The sequence below is a fragment of the Primulina tabacum genome, chromosome 14, assembly GCF_025594145.1.
Source record: "Primulina tabacum isolate GXHZ01 chromosome 14, ASM2559414v2, whole genome shotgun sequence".
Taxonomy (NCBI): domain Eukaryota; kingdom Viridiplantae; phylum Streptophyta; class Magnoliopsida; order Lamiales; family Gesneriaceae; genus Primulina; species Primulina tabacum.
Window position 1 is genome coordinate 36,383,799 of NC_134563.1, and position 14,918 is coordinate 36,398,716.

The 14,918-nt window shown below is 39.9% G+C and overlaps 2 protein-coding genes across 6 annotated transcripts; both read left to right on the forward strand.

Moving 5' to 3' along the window:
- Positions 1-4,012: 4,012 nt before the first annotated feature.
- LOC142524144 (receptor protein kinase CLAVATA1-like) lies at positions 4,013-8,186 on the forward strand. The gene is given in 4 exon segments (XM_075627934.1): positions 4,013-5,058; positions 5,219-6,529; positions 6,531-6,987; positions 7,348-8,186. Coding segments are annotated over 4 exon segments (2,937 nt in total). The 5' UTR covers positions 4,013-4,242; the 3' UTR covers positions 7,701-8,186.
- A 1,211-nt stretch (positions 8,187-9,397) lies between these two features.
- On the forward strand, positions 9,398-13,837 carry LOC142524241 (uncharacterized). 5 transcript variants are annotated; one of them, XM_075628126.1, is made up of 4 exons: positions 9,398-9,530; positions 9,797-9,856; positions 10,564-10,582; positions 10,837-13,837. In XM_075628126.1, the coding sequence occupies exon 4, from the start codon at positions 10,837-10,839 to the stop codon at positions 13,501-13,503; it is 2,667 nt and encodes an 888-aa protein (XP_075484241.1). In that variant the 5' UTR covers positions 9,398-9,530; positions 9,797-9,856; positions 10,564-10,582; the 3' UTR covers positions 13,504-13,837. The 5 variants fall into 5 exon arrangements, with proteins under 5 accessions (XP_075484241.1, XP_075484237.1, XP_075484242.1 ...); XM_075628127.1 differs by having other exon boundaries at positions 9,453-9,711; XM_075628122.1 differs by lacking the exon at positions 10,564-10,582 and having other exon boundaries at positions 10,748-13,837.
- The last annotated feature ends 1,081 nt before the right edge of the window (positions 13,838-14,918 follow it).

Consider the following 14,918-nt stretch of genomic DNA (forward strand, 5'->3'; position numbering starts at 1 on the left):
ATATATATGGTCTTCGACAAAACACTGATTTTCTTTAAATCATCGACGTCGTTTCATAGGCAACTAGCAGAAAGTAGATTTACGTCGGGAAACGGACTACTCTAAGCTCTGTGTTTCGATTTATTTAATCTAACTGACAAAAAATCCAAATGCCCGATATCTTTTTGTAATTTCCTGAAAAGTAACTGCAAGGTCTATTTTTCCAGCTTCTCACCTCCCACTCATAATTATTGGCTTGAAAAAAAGGACAAAATCTGAGAAAATATATCAGACGGGGGAAATCACACACCGAGTTCTGATTTTTTGTTTTTTCGTTATAAACAGAAGTTTTTATATCACCGCGTACATCTTTTACCAAACCAGTAACACAGTAGTATTTGATCACTGTTCGTGCTATGTTACAACATGTGATTGATCAGGCAATTTATCTTGGATTTTAGGTAGTCACCAACCTTTTGCAGATCACAGGATTCAATGAATCAACGGGTAGTGACTATTGGTTTTAATTCATTTTTTTTTTGTGTTCGGATTTGATGATAATTGAATTTTGTCGAGTCCGATCCAATGGGACATCAAGTCTCTTTTTCCGTTTGAGTTCGTAATTAAGTATATTTTTCATTAATTATTCATAAATATATTGGAAATTTCGAACTATAGTTTTTCTGTTGTTCTGACCAACTAACACGTCAAGTTTTGCCTATGCCTTTTCAGATCAAATTGAAGTTCAGACCTCGGATTAAGCAAGTAATGGCTCTATGCAAATCAAACTAACAGAGCAAAGACAACGTTTTGATTCTGTTTTAGTATCAATTTCTTAAACATATAAATCAAGAGTAGACGATCTCACGAATCTTTATCTGTAAGACGGGTCAATCTTACCGATATTCAAAATAAAAAATAATATTCTTAGCATAAAAAGTAATATTTTTATCATGGATGACTCAAATAAGATACTCGTCTCACAAAATACAACCTGTGATACCGTCCCACAAAAATTTTTGTCATAACTCAAACGTGAGACAAACCCACAAAGCCAATCATTTTTCATTTCTAGAGGTATACTTCGATTTTCGTTTATCTCATGTTTATTTCAAGAAACTAAATATACTATGATAGTTTACACAACCTGATACTCACGGGAAATTTAGGGTCCGATCCACGCAAGCGTCACTAATCCAGACACGGGCTTCAAAATTACCCTGGGCCTGAAATCACAAATAAGACCGTTAGGAGGGGGCCAGGAGAGTATCCTGGCGTAGCCCCTCCGACGCTCAAGTCAGAGACTGAGGATATATGGGGGGAGCAGCTAAGGGCGCTGCTGAAAACAATATAGTGAATCCAATAATCATACGCTCCAACCTGGTATTTATAGAAGAATACCTGGGCTTGTCATGGGCCATTCACCTGTGGGCCTTAATGATGGGCCGGGAATTTGGGCCGGATCTTGATGGGTTCATCCCTGGGTATCACCAGTCTCCCCCTCCCGAGTCGAACTGAATCGTAGGTTCAAAGTTCGATTGATTGCGTTGTTCTCGGTTTACAACACGTGAGTTGTGCATTTTCTTCCAGGCCTCCGTCAGTCTCCAAAAAGTTGGAAACAAATCAAATATCAATCCTAGCACCGCTTCATCATCACCTCGCCGCCTGCACGCTAGCCCCAACAGCGTGCGTCCGCCCTTGCGCGCCTCGCCCTCTCGCGCGCTCGCCCGGCGCCCTCGCCCCGCGAGGCCGCACTGCTCCCGCGCGCCATGCCCTCACCGAGCTCGTCCGGCGCCCTGCCGAAGCACTCGCCCCCTCGCGCACCACGCTCGCCTGCTCGCCTGGGCGCCGGCTCGCCCGCGTGCCACAGGCTCGCCCTCAAGCCCTCGGCCATGCCTTTGCCCTAGCGCCTGCTCGCCAGCGCCACGCCACGCCAGCTCGCCCGCACCCCGCAGCTCGCCCGCCACTCCAGCTCGCCCGAGCACCAACTCGCCCCTAGCCCCTCGCCTGCCGCTCTCGCCCTCGCCCGCCGAGCGTCTGCTCGCCGCGCGCCCGAGCGCCACACGCCAGCTCGCCCGCGCCCGGCAGCTCGCCCGCCACTCCAGCTCGCCCCTAGCCCCTCGCCTGCCGCTCTCGCCCTCGCCCGCCGAGCGTCTGCTCGCCGCGCGCCCGAGCGCCACACGCCAGCTCGCCCGCGCCCGGCAGCTCGCCCGCCACTCCAGCTCGCCCGAGCACCAGCTCGCCCCTAGCCCCTCGCCTGCCGCTCTCGCCCTCGCCCGCCGAGCGTCTGCTCGCCGCGCGCCCAAGCGCCGCACGCCAGATCACCTAGCAGGAAAATAACATTTTTCTCCTCATCCACTCTTCTCCTCTGCTAGGCGATGCCTTAGCAGGAAAATAACATTTTTCTCCTCCCAAACTCTGCTTCTCTGCTAGGTGATGCCTTAGCAGGAAAATAAAAATTCACTACCCCCACCCTCTAGCTCCTCTGCTAAGCCGGGCGCGCGGGAGCTTCGGCAGGGCGCCGGACGAGCTCGGTGAGGGCATGGCGCGCGGGAGCTGTGCGGCCGCGCGGGGCGAGGGCGCCGGGCGAGCGCGCGAGAGGGCGAGGCGCGCAAGGGCGGACGCACGCTGTTGGGGCTAGCGTGCAGGCGGCGAGGTGATGATGAAGCGGTGCTAGGATTGATATTTGATTTGTTTCCAACTTTTTGGAGACTGACGGAGGCCTGGAAGAAAATGCACAACTCACGTGTTGTAAACCGAGAACAACGCAATCAATCGAACTTTGAACCTACGATTCAGTTCGACTCGGGAGGGGGAGACTGGTGATACCCAGGGATGAACCCATCAAGATCCGGCCCAAATTCCCGGCCCATCATTAAGGCTCACAGGTGAATGGCCCATGACAAGCCCAGGTATTCTTCTATAAATACCAGGTTGGAGCGTATGATTATTGGATTCACTATATTGTTTTCAGCAGCGCCCTTAGCTGCTCCCCCCATATATCCTCAGTCTCTGACTTGAGCGTCGGAGGGGCTACGCCAGGATACTCTCCTGGCCCCCTCCTAACGGTCTTATTTGTGATTTCAGGCCCAGGGTAATTTTGAAGCTCGTGTCTGGATTAGTGACGCTTGCGTGGATCGGACCCTAAATTTCCCGTGAGTATCACAACCCATTAAAGTTTTTGTTGAAATTCATTAGTCTAATTTACACAAAAACAGACAAGCGCATTCATTTTTATCAAACAATTTTCGGTTGGACATACATAGTTTTTTGAATAAAAAATATTTAACTATATATCTAGTTGAAATTAATTAAGAAATCTAACATTTTTTTTTTGGTATTTCTAGTTTTTATCTATGATCCTAGGTTGACAATTGTATCGCAAATACAATGTCATTACATAATTTTATTTCAAGAATATAGACACATACGTGATTCCTTCCCATTACCCATTTGGGATTCGTTGTATTAATGTAAAAAAAAAAAAAAAAAGACGAAGGCCCTCTTTATGCGCCATATCACTGTCCTAGATTCTAATTTTTATTGTGAAATTTACTCCACTGACTCTTTAAGTCGGGGCGAATCTGTTCTCTTCTCGAAGTGGAAGAATGTAGAGGTTGAAGAATAATATGTAATGCTTCCTTTTTGTGCACAATTTCTGCGGCTTTAAATTTATCTCAATTATTAAAATTATACCACTTTGAACAATTTTTTTTGCATCCATTAAAAAGTTGATACAGACATACATATGTAGAGCATGAACAAAGAATTATACGAATTTTTTTTTAAATTTAAATTTATACAGTTGTTTCACAATAAAATTGTCATTACAATTGATATAATCATGATATTATATCAAAGTTCAAGGTTAAAAAAGGAGCATATTGTAAAAAGCCACCTTTAGAGTGTATCTTTCTACTATTCTATTCCTAAAATGCTGCAAGGTCCACGCTTCTTCCTTTATCAAGATTGTTCGTCTTCTATAGTGGAATGATTAGTTTATTTCTTAAACTTAATGAAACAAAACCGTTTTTTTTCCCTAATAAACGACAACATTGTACGTATGTTGATCCATGTTGCAGGAAGCAAAGACTTACAGGGATAAAGATGAAACAGAAAGCCATATTCTTTAATTGTTAATAATTTAAGCGTTTTGGCCCCCTTCGATTCCTTCCTACTTCTTTCAGCATCCTATAATTACTCATCTCACTCGTACTAATTTTTCTATTCTGAAGCTACTGAGGACTTCCATTGATTCAACCCATGAAAAAATCTTCTCCTCTTCTTCTTTACCTCGTCTTTTTCCAAGTAGTGATACTTGTCCATGCATACTCGGATCTTGACACTTTGTTAAAGCTCAAGTCTTCATTGGTGGGGCCTTCGGGTTCGGCTCTCGAGGAATGGGTCGCCCCGCCGTTCCCGTCTCCGTCGGCTCATTGTTCGTTTCTCGGCGTAACTTGCGATGCTGACGAACGTGTGGCGGCTATTAACATCACCGACCTACAATTATTCGGTACGCTTCCTCCGGAAATTGGTCTGCTGAGCGGGCTTGTCAATCTCACACTGGCTGGAAATAATCTCACCGGATCTCTGCCTGTGGAGATTTCCAACTTGACTTCGTTGAAGTGCTTGAATTTGAGTTGGAACTTTTTCAACGGCAAGTTTCGTGGAGAAATGGTGCTGAGACTTTCTGAGCTTGAAGTGTTTGATATATACAACAATGAAATTACAGGAGAGCTCCCGGTGGAGTTTGTGAAGTTGAAGAAGCTGAAGTTTCTTAAACTGGCAGGAAATTATTTTTCGGGGGGGATACCGGAAATTTACTCCGAGTTTGAAAGCTTAACTCACTTGGCATTACAGGGAAATAGCTTGACGGGAAAAATTCCTGCTAGCTTGGCTATGATTCCAAATCTTCGAGAGCTCTATCTTGGGTATTTTAACAGCTATGAAGGTGGTATTCCGCCGGAATTTGGTTCTATTTCTACGCTTCAGCTGCTTGATCTCGGAATGTGCAATCTCACCGGCGAGATTCCGTCAAGTCTTGGCAATCTAAAGCATTTGCACACTTTATTTCTTCAGGTAATCTTATAGACTTCACGATGCTCTAATCTCCCATTTTGTGGCAACAATCTACATGTAATTAATGTCACACGCACACGCACACGCACACGCACACGCACACAACATATATTATGTATATATTTATGTATAATTATTAAACGTCCGTCGTTTTGATTAGGTGAATAATCTGACGGGGCAGATTCCATCGGAACTTTCGGGTATGATAAGCTTGATGTCATTAGACATCTCCATTAACGATCTCAGCGGGGAAATTCCATTGAGTTTTGCAGAACTGAAGAATTTGACGCTGCTCAATTTGTTTCAGAACAAATTCCAGGGGCCTCTTCCGGGTTTCATCGGCGATCTTCCGAATCTTGAAGTTTTACAGATATGGAACAACAATTTCACGCTCGGTTTACCGGAAAATCTAGGAAGTAATGGAAGGCTGTTTCTGCTGGATGTGACCAAGAATCATCTAACGGGAACTATACCCAAGGACTTGTGTAAAGGTGGAAAGTTGAAAACTTTGATTTTGATGGATAACTCTTTCTACGGTCCGATTCCGGATGAAATTGGCGAGTGCAAGTCCCTGAGTCGTATCAGAATCAAGAAGAATTACCTGAATGGAAGTATTCCGGCAGGGTTTTTCCGGTTGCCCCTGCTGGACATGCTCGAACTGAACGATAATTTCTTCACCGGCGAGCTGCCAGAAGTTATATCTGCCACCGCCCTAGGAAGTCTTTCGTTGTCCAATAATTGGATTTCAGGGAAGATTCCTCCATCGTTCGGGAACTTGATAAATCTAGAGATATTATCACTTGATGTGAACAAGTTATCCGGGGAGATTCCGAGTGAAATTTTCAAACTCAAGAAAATTACGATGCTAAATTTCAGTGGCAACAGCTTGACCGGGGAAATTCCAGCTTCAGTTGCCGATAGTTCCCACTTGACATTTATTGATCTAAGCCAAAATAATCTAAATGGTGCAATTCCCAGAAGCATTCCAGGCCTGCAGAATCTGAATGTTCTCAACTTGTCGAGAAACCGACTAGAGGGATCGATCCCTAGTGAGATTGGGATGATGAAAAGCTTGACAGTATTAGACCTTTCTTACAATGATTTATCCGGCAAAAAGCCCACAACGGGGCTTCTACGCGACCTGGACGACCGGTTTTTCGTCGGAAATCCCAAGCTTTGTTTTCCCCACAGCTCCTATTGTCCATCTGCCTCAAGTCCATCCCAAGAGGCCCAAACAACTCGTGCATCAAACATGGTCATCGTAATCATCGTCTTGATTACTGTTCTGTTACTGCTTCCAGTTAGTTGGATTATAGTCCGAAAGAGAAGGCTGGATAGATCAAGAATCTGGAAACTAACGGCATTCCAGAAGCTAGACTTTAAAGCAGAGGATGTACTTGAATGCTTGAAAGAAGAGAACATAATAGGAAAAGGTGGAGCTGGGATTGTCTACCGAGGGTCCATGCCTAACTGGAATAGATGTTGCAATAAAACGATTAGTTGGACGTGGGCGTGGTAACAGCCACAATGATCATGGCTTTATGGCAGAAATTCAGACACTTGGAAGCATCAAACACCGGAACATTGTCAGACTCCTAGGATACTTGTCAAAGAAGGATACCAATATTTTGCTGTATGAATATATGTCACATGGAAGCTTAGGGGAAATGTTACATGGCACGAAGGGCGCTCATTTGCAGTGGCAATCAAGGTATCGGATCGCAGCTGAGGCTGCAAAAGGACTATGTTACCTGCATCATGATTGCTCGCCTTCAATTATACATAGGGATATTAAGTCGAACAACATCTTGCTTGATTCTGATTATGAGGCTCATGTTGCTGATTTTGGTCTTGCCAAATTCTTGCACGATGCTGGTGCTTCCGAGTGCATGTCTTCCATTGCTGGTTCCTATGGCTACATTGCCCCTGGTAAGTGTTATTTGTACTGAACTTGGTTCCATTACTATATCATATCATGCATTGGGCTGTTTTTGTGTTAATCTACGGTTTATGACAATCTAGTATAATCATGGAAAATTTTCATCAGTCAAAAGTGGTGAAGTCGAGTCACTAATTTTGATAGAACGCTGCTTAAGTAGTATTTATTTACGAATCATACGCTATGAATTGGAAATGCTAGATGGTGAATATTCCTAAATATGAAGCTTCGAGAAACACATGAACGCCATTTCATAGACTCGTGAAGTTATGCATAAAATTTCAAAAAGCTTTCCTCGAAGCTTGTTGTATTATAATTTTGTACGAGCTTTGCATTTTGATGTGTTACAGAATATGCATACACATTGAAAGTCGATCAGAAGAGCGATGTCTACAGCTTCGGGGTTGTGATGTTAGAACTAATCACCGGCAAGAAGCCGGTGGGGGAATTCGGAGACGGTGTTGACATTGTCCGGTGGGTTAGGAAAAAAGCGTCAGAGCTAGCACAGCCATCAGATACCGCGACACTGCTGGCTGTGGTCGACTGCAGGCTTACCGGGTATCAGGTGACTGGGGCCGTTAACTTGTTCAAGATTGCAATGATGTGTGTGGAGGATGAGAGCTCTGCCAGGCCTACTATGAGGGAAGTTGTTCACATGCTCACCAATCCTCCACAATCTGCTCCCAATTTTCTAAATCTTTGACTATAAAAGCATTTCATATATATAGTAAGATGTAGATGGCAAGTGAAAACTAATTTCGAATCTAATGGTAATTTTGTCCCTTGGGATATGTAAAGTTATCTATTGACTAAATTATTGATGCATCAGTCTCCAAAATCCAAGCAGACCACTGGAATCGTAATGCAATTAGTTCACCAGTGTGGACAACTTATACTGCAGCAAGGTGGGAAGAGAATTTACCCTGAAATCGACTAGCTTTCGCAAAAAGAACCACTCCCCGATCATCTCGCACAACTTTACCCAAACCAAAATATGGAAGATCAGATACTACATGTGAAACCCCATGACTTGATTAACGATGATTATGTAACTATAAGTTGTAGATCAACTCATAACGTTTGAAAGTGGTGTCCTCCTCTTAGATGGTAGAAACGTGTGGTTAGAATTTTCATTTGTCCTGATGCTAAATGAATGATGAGAATTAATTAGAGTATGTTTTATTCTTCATGCAGCAACTTCTTTTGTCTGTTTGGGTTGATGATATCATGATTTGCTGCCATATAAGTACTGAGAAGAAAAGTAAAACAGAGTAAACTCGATCCCTCACCATTTTTCACTAAAGCTAAGCTTCAAAACCCTTATATATCCACCATTTCGAACTAACTGCAGAAATATTAAGATTGCGCTGTTGCCTTGAATTCTCGTTAGTACCTTGATTTACTTTATTTATTGGTTGTGTTAAACGAGCTTAGGATGGAAAAGATGTCCTCTGGATAAATTATTTTCAAGATTTCAAATGCGACTCAAGTGTTTAAAATAGCGGCTGGAATAATTTGCAGTGTCGCTAATCGTTATTTGATTGAGCCTATATGATTTCCTTAAGGTTTAATCAAGAAAATCTATGTTTGATTCAAATAATGTAAATACAAGCTAAATTTTGATAAGTTTTACTTATAAATATTTCGACTCTTGGTCGAAATTGAGTAAGAACCGAATGTAGGAAGTATTTGAACTATGAAACTATAGTGTGCAAGCCTTAAAAGTGCATATTATGTTTTGAAATCCATAATTGATTTTGTGATTTTTAATTTATGATTTATACAAAAATTAATGTAATATGCAATAATAATAAAATATGATCCAAAAAAATATCGTTTAATTCTTAATAATTGAATAACCTCACAACAACCATGATTTTTTAACTTCTTTTTAGCATTTTCAATTTCAATTAATATGTAAACTATGATATTTTTATACAAAATTATATCCACACAAATATTCTTTTCATATGTATATTATCAATTTAAAAACAAAATTACAGATTAATCAATTGATGTATTTTTAAAAAATTACAAGCATGCATACAAACCCACGTATATACACGTATAAGGATATAATTATTTAAATTTTAAATAAATAAATTCATTTATTAATATAAATATTGAAAAACTATTTCAAAATGAATATGTTATATATTTTAATTAATTATTGGTTCAAAAAAATTAATAAAAAATAATATGTTATAATTAAGTACAAATTTTTTAATTTTTTTTAAAAAAAATTCACAAAAATCTATAAAAATTTTGCAAAAAAATCTATATGAATCTACTTAAATCTGTTTATAATAAATAAATAAGATTCTGTGAAAATCGATAAAAATTTATAATTTAAAAAAATTATTAAAAATCATTTTTTTTTTCTAAATTGAATTCAATTCTTATATCTTTGTGCAATCAAATCGTTGATATATATCTCTTCTGATTGCGGTTTGCATCCTCGTCTTTACGCATTGGAACACTCTAACCTATGTCTTAGGTGAAAAACACAAAAACATGTAATTTAGGGTTTCGGGTAAAGTATTTTTCGTGTTTCCTCGCTTAAAGACTTTTGAAATTTTTCCTTTTTTCTTTCTATTTCTTCTTCGGTTTAGAAATAGCCATGAAATTTGTTTCACTGGTTTTCTGGGCTAATATTTCTCTGAATGGTGGCCTTTTGATTTTAGTTGACTCAGAGATTCAATTGTTGTTTCATGGTTAGAGCTGTTTGTTAAGAAATTCACATGTTTCGTCAGGTGCATTAAAAATTACTATTGATTTATTCTGGATTTCTTTTTTCAGGAAATTGAATCAATCATCTTGGAATAACTCGTACTTCTACGCTGCGGACATTGCTGACTGGTGCGTGAATTCTCTAGACTGCTCACTATGTTTTTTGCTTGTATTCTTATTGCTGTTCTAAGTGTTATGAAAGAAACAGAAAGAAATTTGATAAACTGTAGTTGGTATGTGATTTATGGGCTTATTGATCTCTCTTCATGAATAGTTTATACTTTTTTTTTTGCGTGCATGCTTGCCTTTGAATTGATTAGTGGACTTCAAGTTTTTTATATTTTTTTATAGCTATTTCTTTATTCATCTGTTGTTTTATTTGCTGTTAAATTCTTATATATAATCTGCGATTGATTTACATCCATTATATCATGTCACCAAATATTGGTCAATGAACTTGGGAGTATCAGCTCTTGCAATTTATGTCCCTCTTGCCCAACTAAGTTGAGCCACTGTAATGGTGAAGAATGTTTTAGTATGGAGTGTTATTATTTCTCAGTATAGTATAAAAATTTGGTACATATCTTTTCTCGAGTACGCTCAGGACTTTGTTGCTTTACAATTTTTAGTGGTCCTGTAAGTCCCCAAAGAAGATAACTGAACAGGCTGACCAGTAAAGGAAAAATAATAATGCTCTTCTAATTTATGTGTATCGACTGCTACAGAAATCTTTTCCGTCATTTTTTCACTAGAAGTAAGTCAGTAACCACCTTATTCCAGCCTTAGGCTCTCAATGTCAACTCGTTTCTAAATTCTAACTCAACTGTTATTCACAGTTAACCCAATAGCTTCACTACTCGCAAATATGGGACTCAGTATTACCTATGACAGTCACAGCTGCATTTAAGTTCACATGATAAGAAAATATATTTCATTATTATTTTGTTATTAAAATGACGATTGCTGGTTATTGATTAGAATTTTATGTTCTTAAACTTTGTTTTCTTTAAATTACTGCAGGACAAATACCATTCTGGGAAATACATAGTATGTTGTTGTCCTAGCTTTTGAGAATTATGATGCTGGATGACTTCTTCACTTTGACTGAGATGAATCACGGGCTCACGTCCCCCTCTCGAGTCATGGAACTTGTGGCTGTCATGCAGAAAGGAAGAAGTGGTACTGTCAATGTTGGTGACACGATCAGGCAGTGGTCGGCAGTTGCGAGTGCCATTGCTGCCACTGAGAACAAGGATTGTCTTGATCTTTTTATTCAGTTAGATGGAGTTCAATTTATTGATAAGTGGCTGAAGGATGTTCAGAAGTTCAACAATTACTCAGATAAAAGCTTTCCAGAAGAGACAATTATTCATCTACTCGAAGCCCTTGAAACACTGGATATGAACTGTGAAAAGTTGATTGCCTCTGAAATCTGGGTAACTGTCGAGGATCTCCTAGTTCATGGTAGCTCTAAGGTACAAGGTAAAGCTCGAGTGCTGTTTGAAAGCTGGAAATGTAAAAGAGACGGTGTTGACTCTGTATCAGTTGAGAAAGTAGGAGCATTATCTGATGATGAAATGGATGAAAGTGAACATGTTCAAAGAGGTTGTGAATGTTCAAAATCACCTTCGAGATATTCTTCTCTGTCCTGTGACTTTTCTGGTCTGGAGAAGGGCCAGGATTCAACTACAGTTGAACAAGTGCCACCGACAGTTTCTGAAGCTCTTCATCCTGGTCCAGTTTTTGGTGCGTGCAATTCGAACAAAATATTAGATACCCCAAATGGGGATGACAGAGCTTCAGATCAAGTCGTTCCACCTCTTTGTGAACCTTCCGTGGGTTTTTCTACGTGTGAGTCAGTTGGCACTGCATTGGTTGAATCATGTATTACCGCTGTTCCAAGACAAGATATGCATGATGGACTTGCGGAGTTTTCTAAGTTGGAGTCAACTGGTGATTTGATACATGCCCGAAAGATTGAATGTTCATCCGAGAAGTCAATCTCTCTCGAAGAATCTAAGAAATCAGAATACAAAGCTACGTCTTCAAGTACTGATGTTGCATATGCAAATAATTCTGTAACGGAACACGAGAAGAAAAATTCTTGTGATGAAGGTCCACCTTTTATTGATTCAAAGAAAATTGATTCTGGTGGAAAAGATACTGATGATGGCAGTCATGAAAACAAATGCAGAAGTTCATCTCTAGACCTTTCTTGCCAAGTTTCCATAGAAGTGGAGAGAGAAGCTGTAGATTCCGAAGAACAAAGTAGCAGTTCTGAGAAACCACCTGAAGGTAATATTAGGCAGCCTGATAACCTGGACCCTGTAAATGCAAATCAATCCAATGATAGTAGGGGATTACATAATAAGGTGACGAATATCCCAGAGTTGACTGCTGAAGCTTCACCAGTGCAAAAGTTTGCAGCTTGCATTGAAGACCCAGGCATAGCACAGACAAGTAGCCCCCAAGATATGGAAACCTCTCAAGTCACTGAGGTTGCTCATGAAGAAGCCAGAGCAGAAAAAGGCCCATGTAAATTTGACTTGAATCAGGAAGTTTTCTCAGAAGATATTGATTGTTCTGAGAATCAAACTGGAGCGACATCTATTCTTTCTGCTTCGGGGGAGGTGGCCGCTCCTGGACTCCCTGTTTCTCCCGTGCAGTTTGAGGGCAATTTTGGCTGGAAAGGTTCAGTTGACAAAAGTGATTTTCTTCCTGCATCACCTGGTCAAAGTACTAAGAGCAATGAGGATCTTACTGTTGGGGTTATCAGTAGCACTCCGAAGCCGCCACGAGGATTTCGTGAAATTGATCTGAATGTCACTGAGAGTGGAGATGGCAATACTAGAGACCTGTTGCATTATAAACATGTTCCTGTGTATTCCAGTCTTCCTTCTGGGGAATCTTCTGTGGAAACAGAATCGAGAAAATCTGAACGTCATGATTTGGATCTGAATCTTACAAGTGAAGACGACGGAGTTCCATCAGATTGGAGGATAGGACACCGCTTTCCCGAAGAAATTGACCACCATCAGTCTCATTCTTCATCAGCATCATCAATGCAGCCTTTAAGCATTATTGATCTGAATGATCAACCAAATTTTCCAAATGATTCTTATGATATTTCCTATTTAAGTAATGTGAATGTTTCAGGGGGTACTAAAACAGACGGGTCCATAATTTCCATCATGGGAGCAAGAGTGAAGATCAATCCCAAAGATCTTGTTCCACAAACGATACCCTTTCCAAATGGCCGAACTCCAGAGCATACATTTGATGTAAAAGTGGGTAGAACAGAGACTTGTTTTGCGATTGGATCTGTTCTTCCATACGCCCATTCGTCAGTTTATGGTTACAATAACGTTGCACCTGTCCCGGCAGTTGCTGCTTTGCCTTTCTCCTCCTCTTCATATGGATCTGGATTAGCAATTCCTTACATTGTAGATTCTAGACGATCACCTATTATCCCCCAAATTGGGGGCGATGGTTTCTCTCAACAGCCATTCGTATTAAACATAATGAGCTCAATTCCAGCAGATGGAGCTTCAGGGAGCAGTTTCGATCTGAACTCTGGAGCGATGATTAAAGATGGAGGTAGGGAGCCTTTAGTCCTCAGAGATTTCTTAAATTTGGGCCCAGTCAATTCAATGGATGATCAGCTGAGGTCTAATACCTTACCCACCCTCGGTTCAGAAATCGGTGGGAAGCGAAAAGAACCAGATAATGGATTGGAACATTACCCTTTTAGAAATTATACACCACCATGGAAATAGATTCTAGATTTCTGGTCTTCATTTCTTGGAATCAGATGAGGACCAACCAGAATATGTTTATGGTTTTATATAGCAATATTTTTAGCTCAAGGAGAAAGATTTACATCTGAGTTAGTGGTCGAGCAATCGGCAGACATTATTTTAGTTTCTGGGAATTTAGGGCGATATTTGATTTGGATATACGTTTCTCAGATTATTACATATGTTAAGCGTCACAGGATTCAGGAACCTTGTCGTCTGGCTCTTGTATAGCATAACATATAGTTACGTGACAAATTGTGAAATGAATTGTCATTAGACATCTTTTGAGGCTATGAGGGATTCATTTTATTCTGCTTTTGTTTTCATTGTTTGAGTCGATGGTTTTTTCTTTAATTCTTGTTACTGTGGTGGGCGAGGCATTAAAAAATAGCTTATTCATAAAGAACACATTATTAAAGTGTGAATCCCTAAAATTCCCCATATTATTAATACTGTAATTAATCTTTTCACAACTGCGTGTTACTTTATATCAACAATTCAACATTGTCATCAAGAATTCATAAGGTATCGGTACTCAAACACACGAAATTTTGTGTGTTAATTTCTCAAATTGCCTGAAAACCCTCCTTGAACAATAATTTATTTCCTGCATGCGTTGTGCTTATGAATATAATATAAAACATTAAAATGAAATCATTTGCATTATTTTATATCATATGAATACATATTGCATATTTGATGCTCAACATTAAAGTTTGAATTTTTTAAAGGAAAGACAAATAAATTTGGGGGCATTTAGTTTCATAACCTCCGTTGGAAAGCTAATTTGGTTAATGACCTTATATATTTTTTATTTAGGTAAACGACTTTCCTTGTATGTTGTCAATTATTTAATTCCCTCAAAAGACAAAATTATAATCCATTAGTCCAGGAAAATTTGGTTGGGTCTTTTGCTATATCGGGTCAGTTTAATCAAATCATCGTACCACTCCCATTTTTATTTCATTTTTTTTCACACCTACTATTCCTCGCGCTTCTTCTACCCATTTTTACGTGGGAAAATTTTTACTTTGCAGAGGAACCAACCAAGACTGATAAAATTGCTCTTATTCTACCTGCATTGGATAGTAAGAAGCGGATTTCACCTAATTTTATGTTTCAATGTAAGTATATTTAGTTTAATCATCTGGTTTTCCACGCTATTTTCTAGTTTCAATGATAAATAAGAATCACTCTCAAACAAAATCCACAAAGAGCCAGCAAATAGCAAGAAAAACACTGTTTCTCAATTTTGCCTCCTCCTAAGCAAAGTTTTTTGAATTCAGAAAAGAGAAAATGGACCTTGCTGTTAGAAAATGAAAGGTGGATAACATGGGCATAGAGAGAATATAGATAATATGGGTTAACATGGGTAGGGTTTAAGATTTTAATTG

What these genes read in the sequence shown, in the direction of transcription:
- LOC142524241 (XM_075628122.1), top strand. Translation starts at nt 10,804, where the DNA reads ATGATGCTGGATGACTTCTTCACTTTGACTGAGATGAATCACGGGCTC.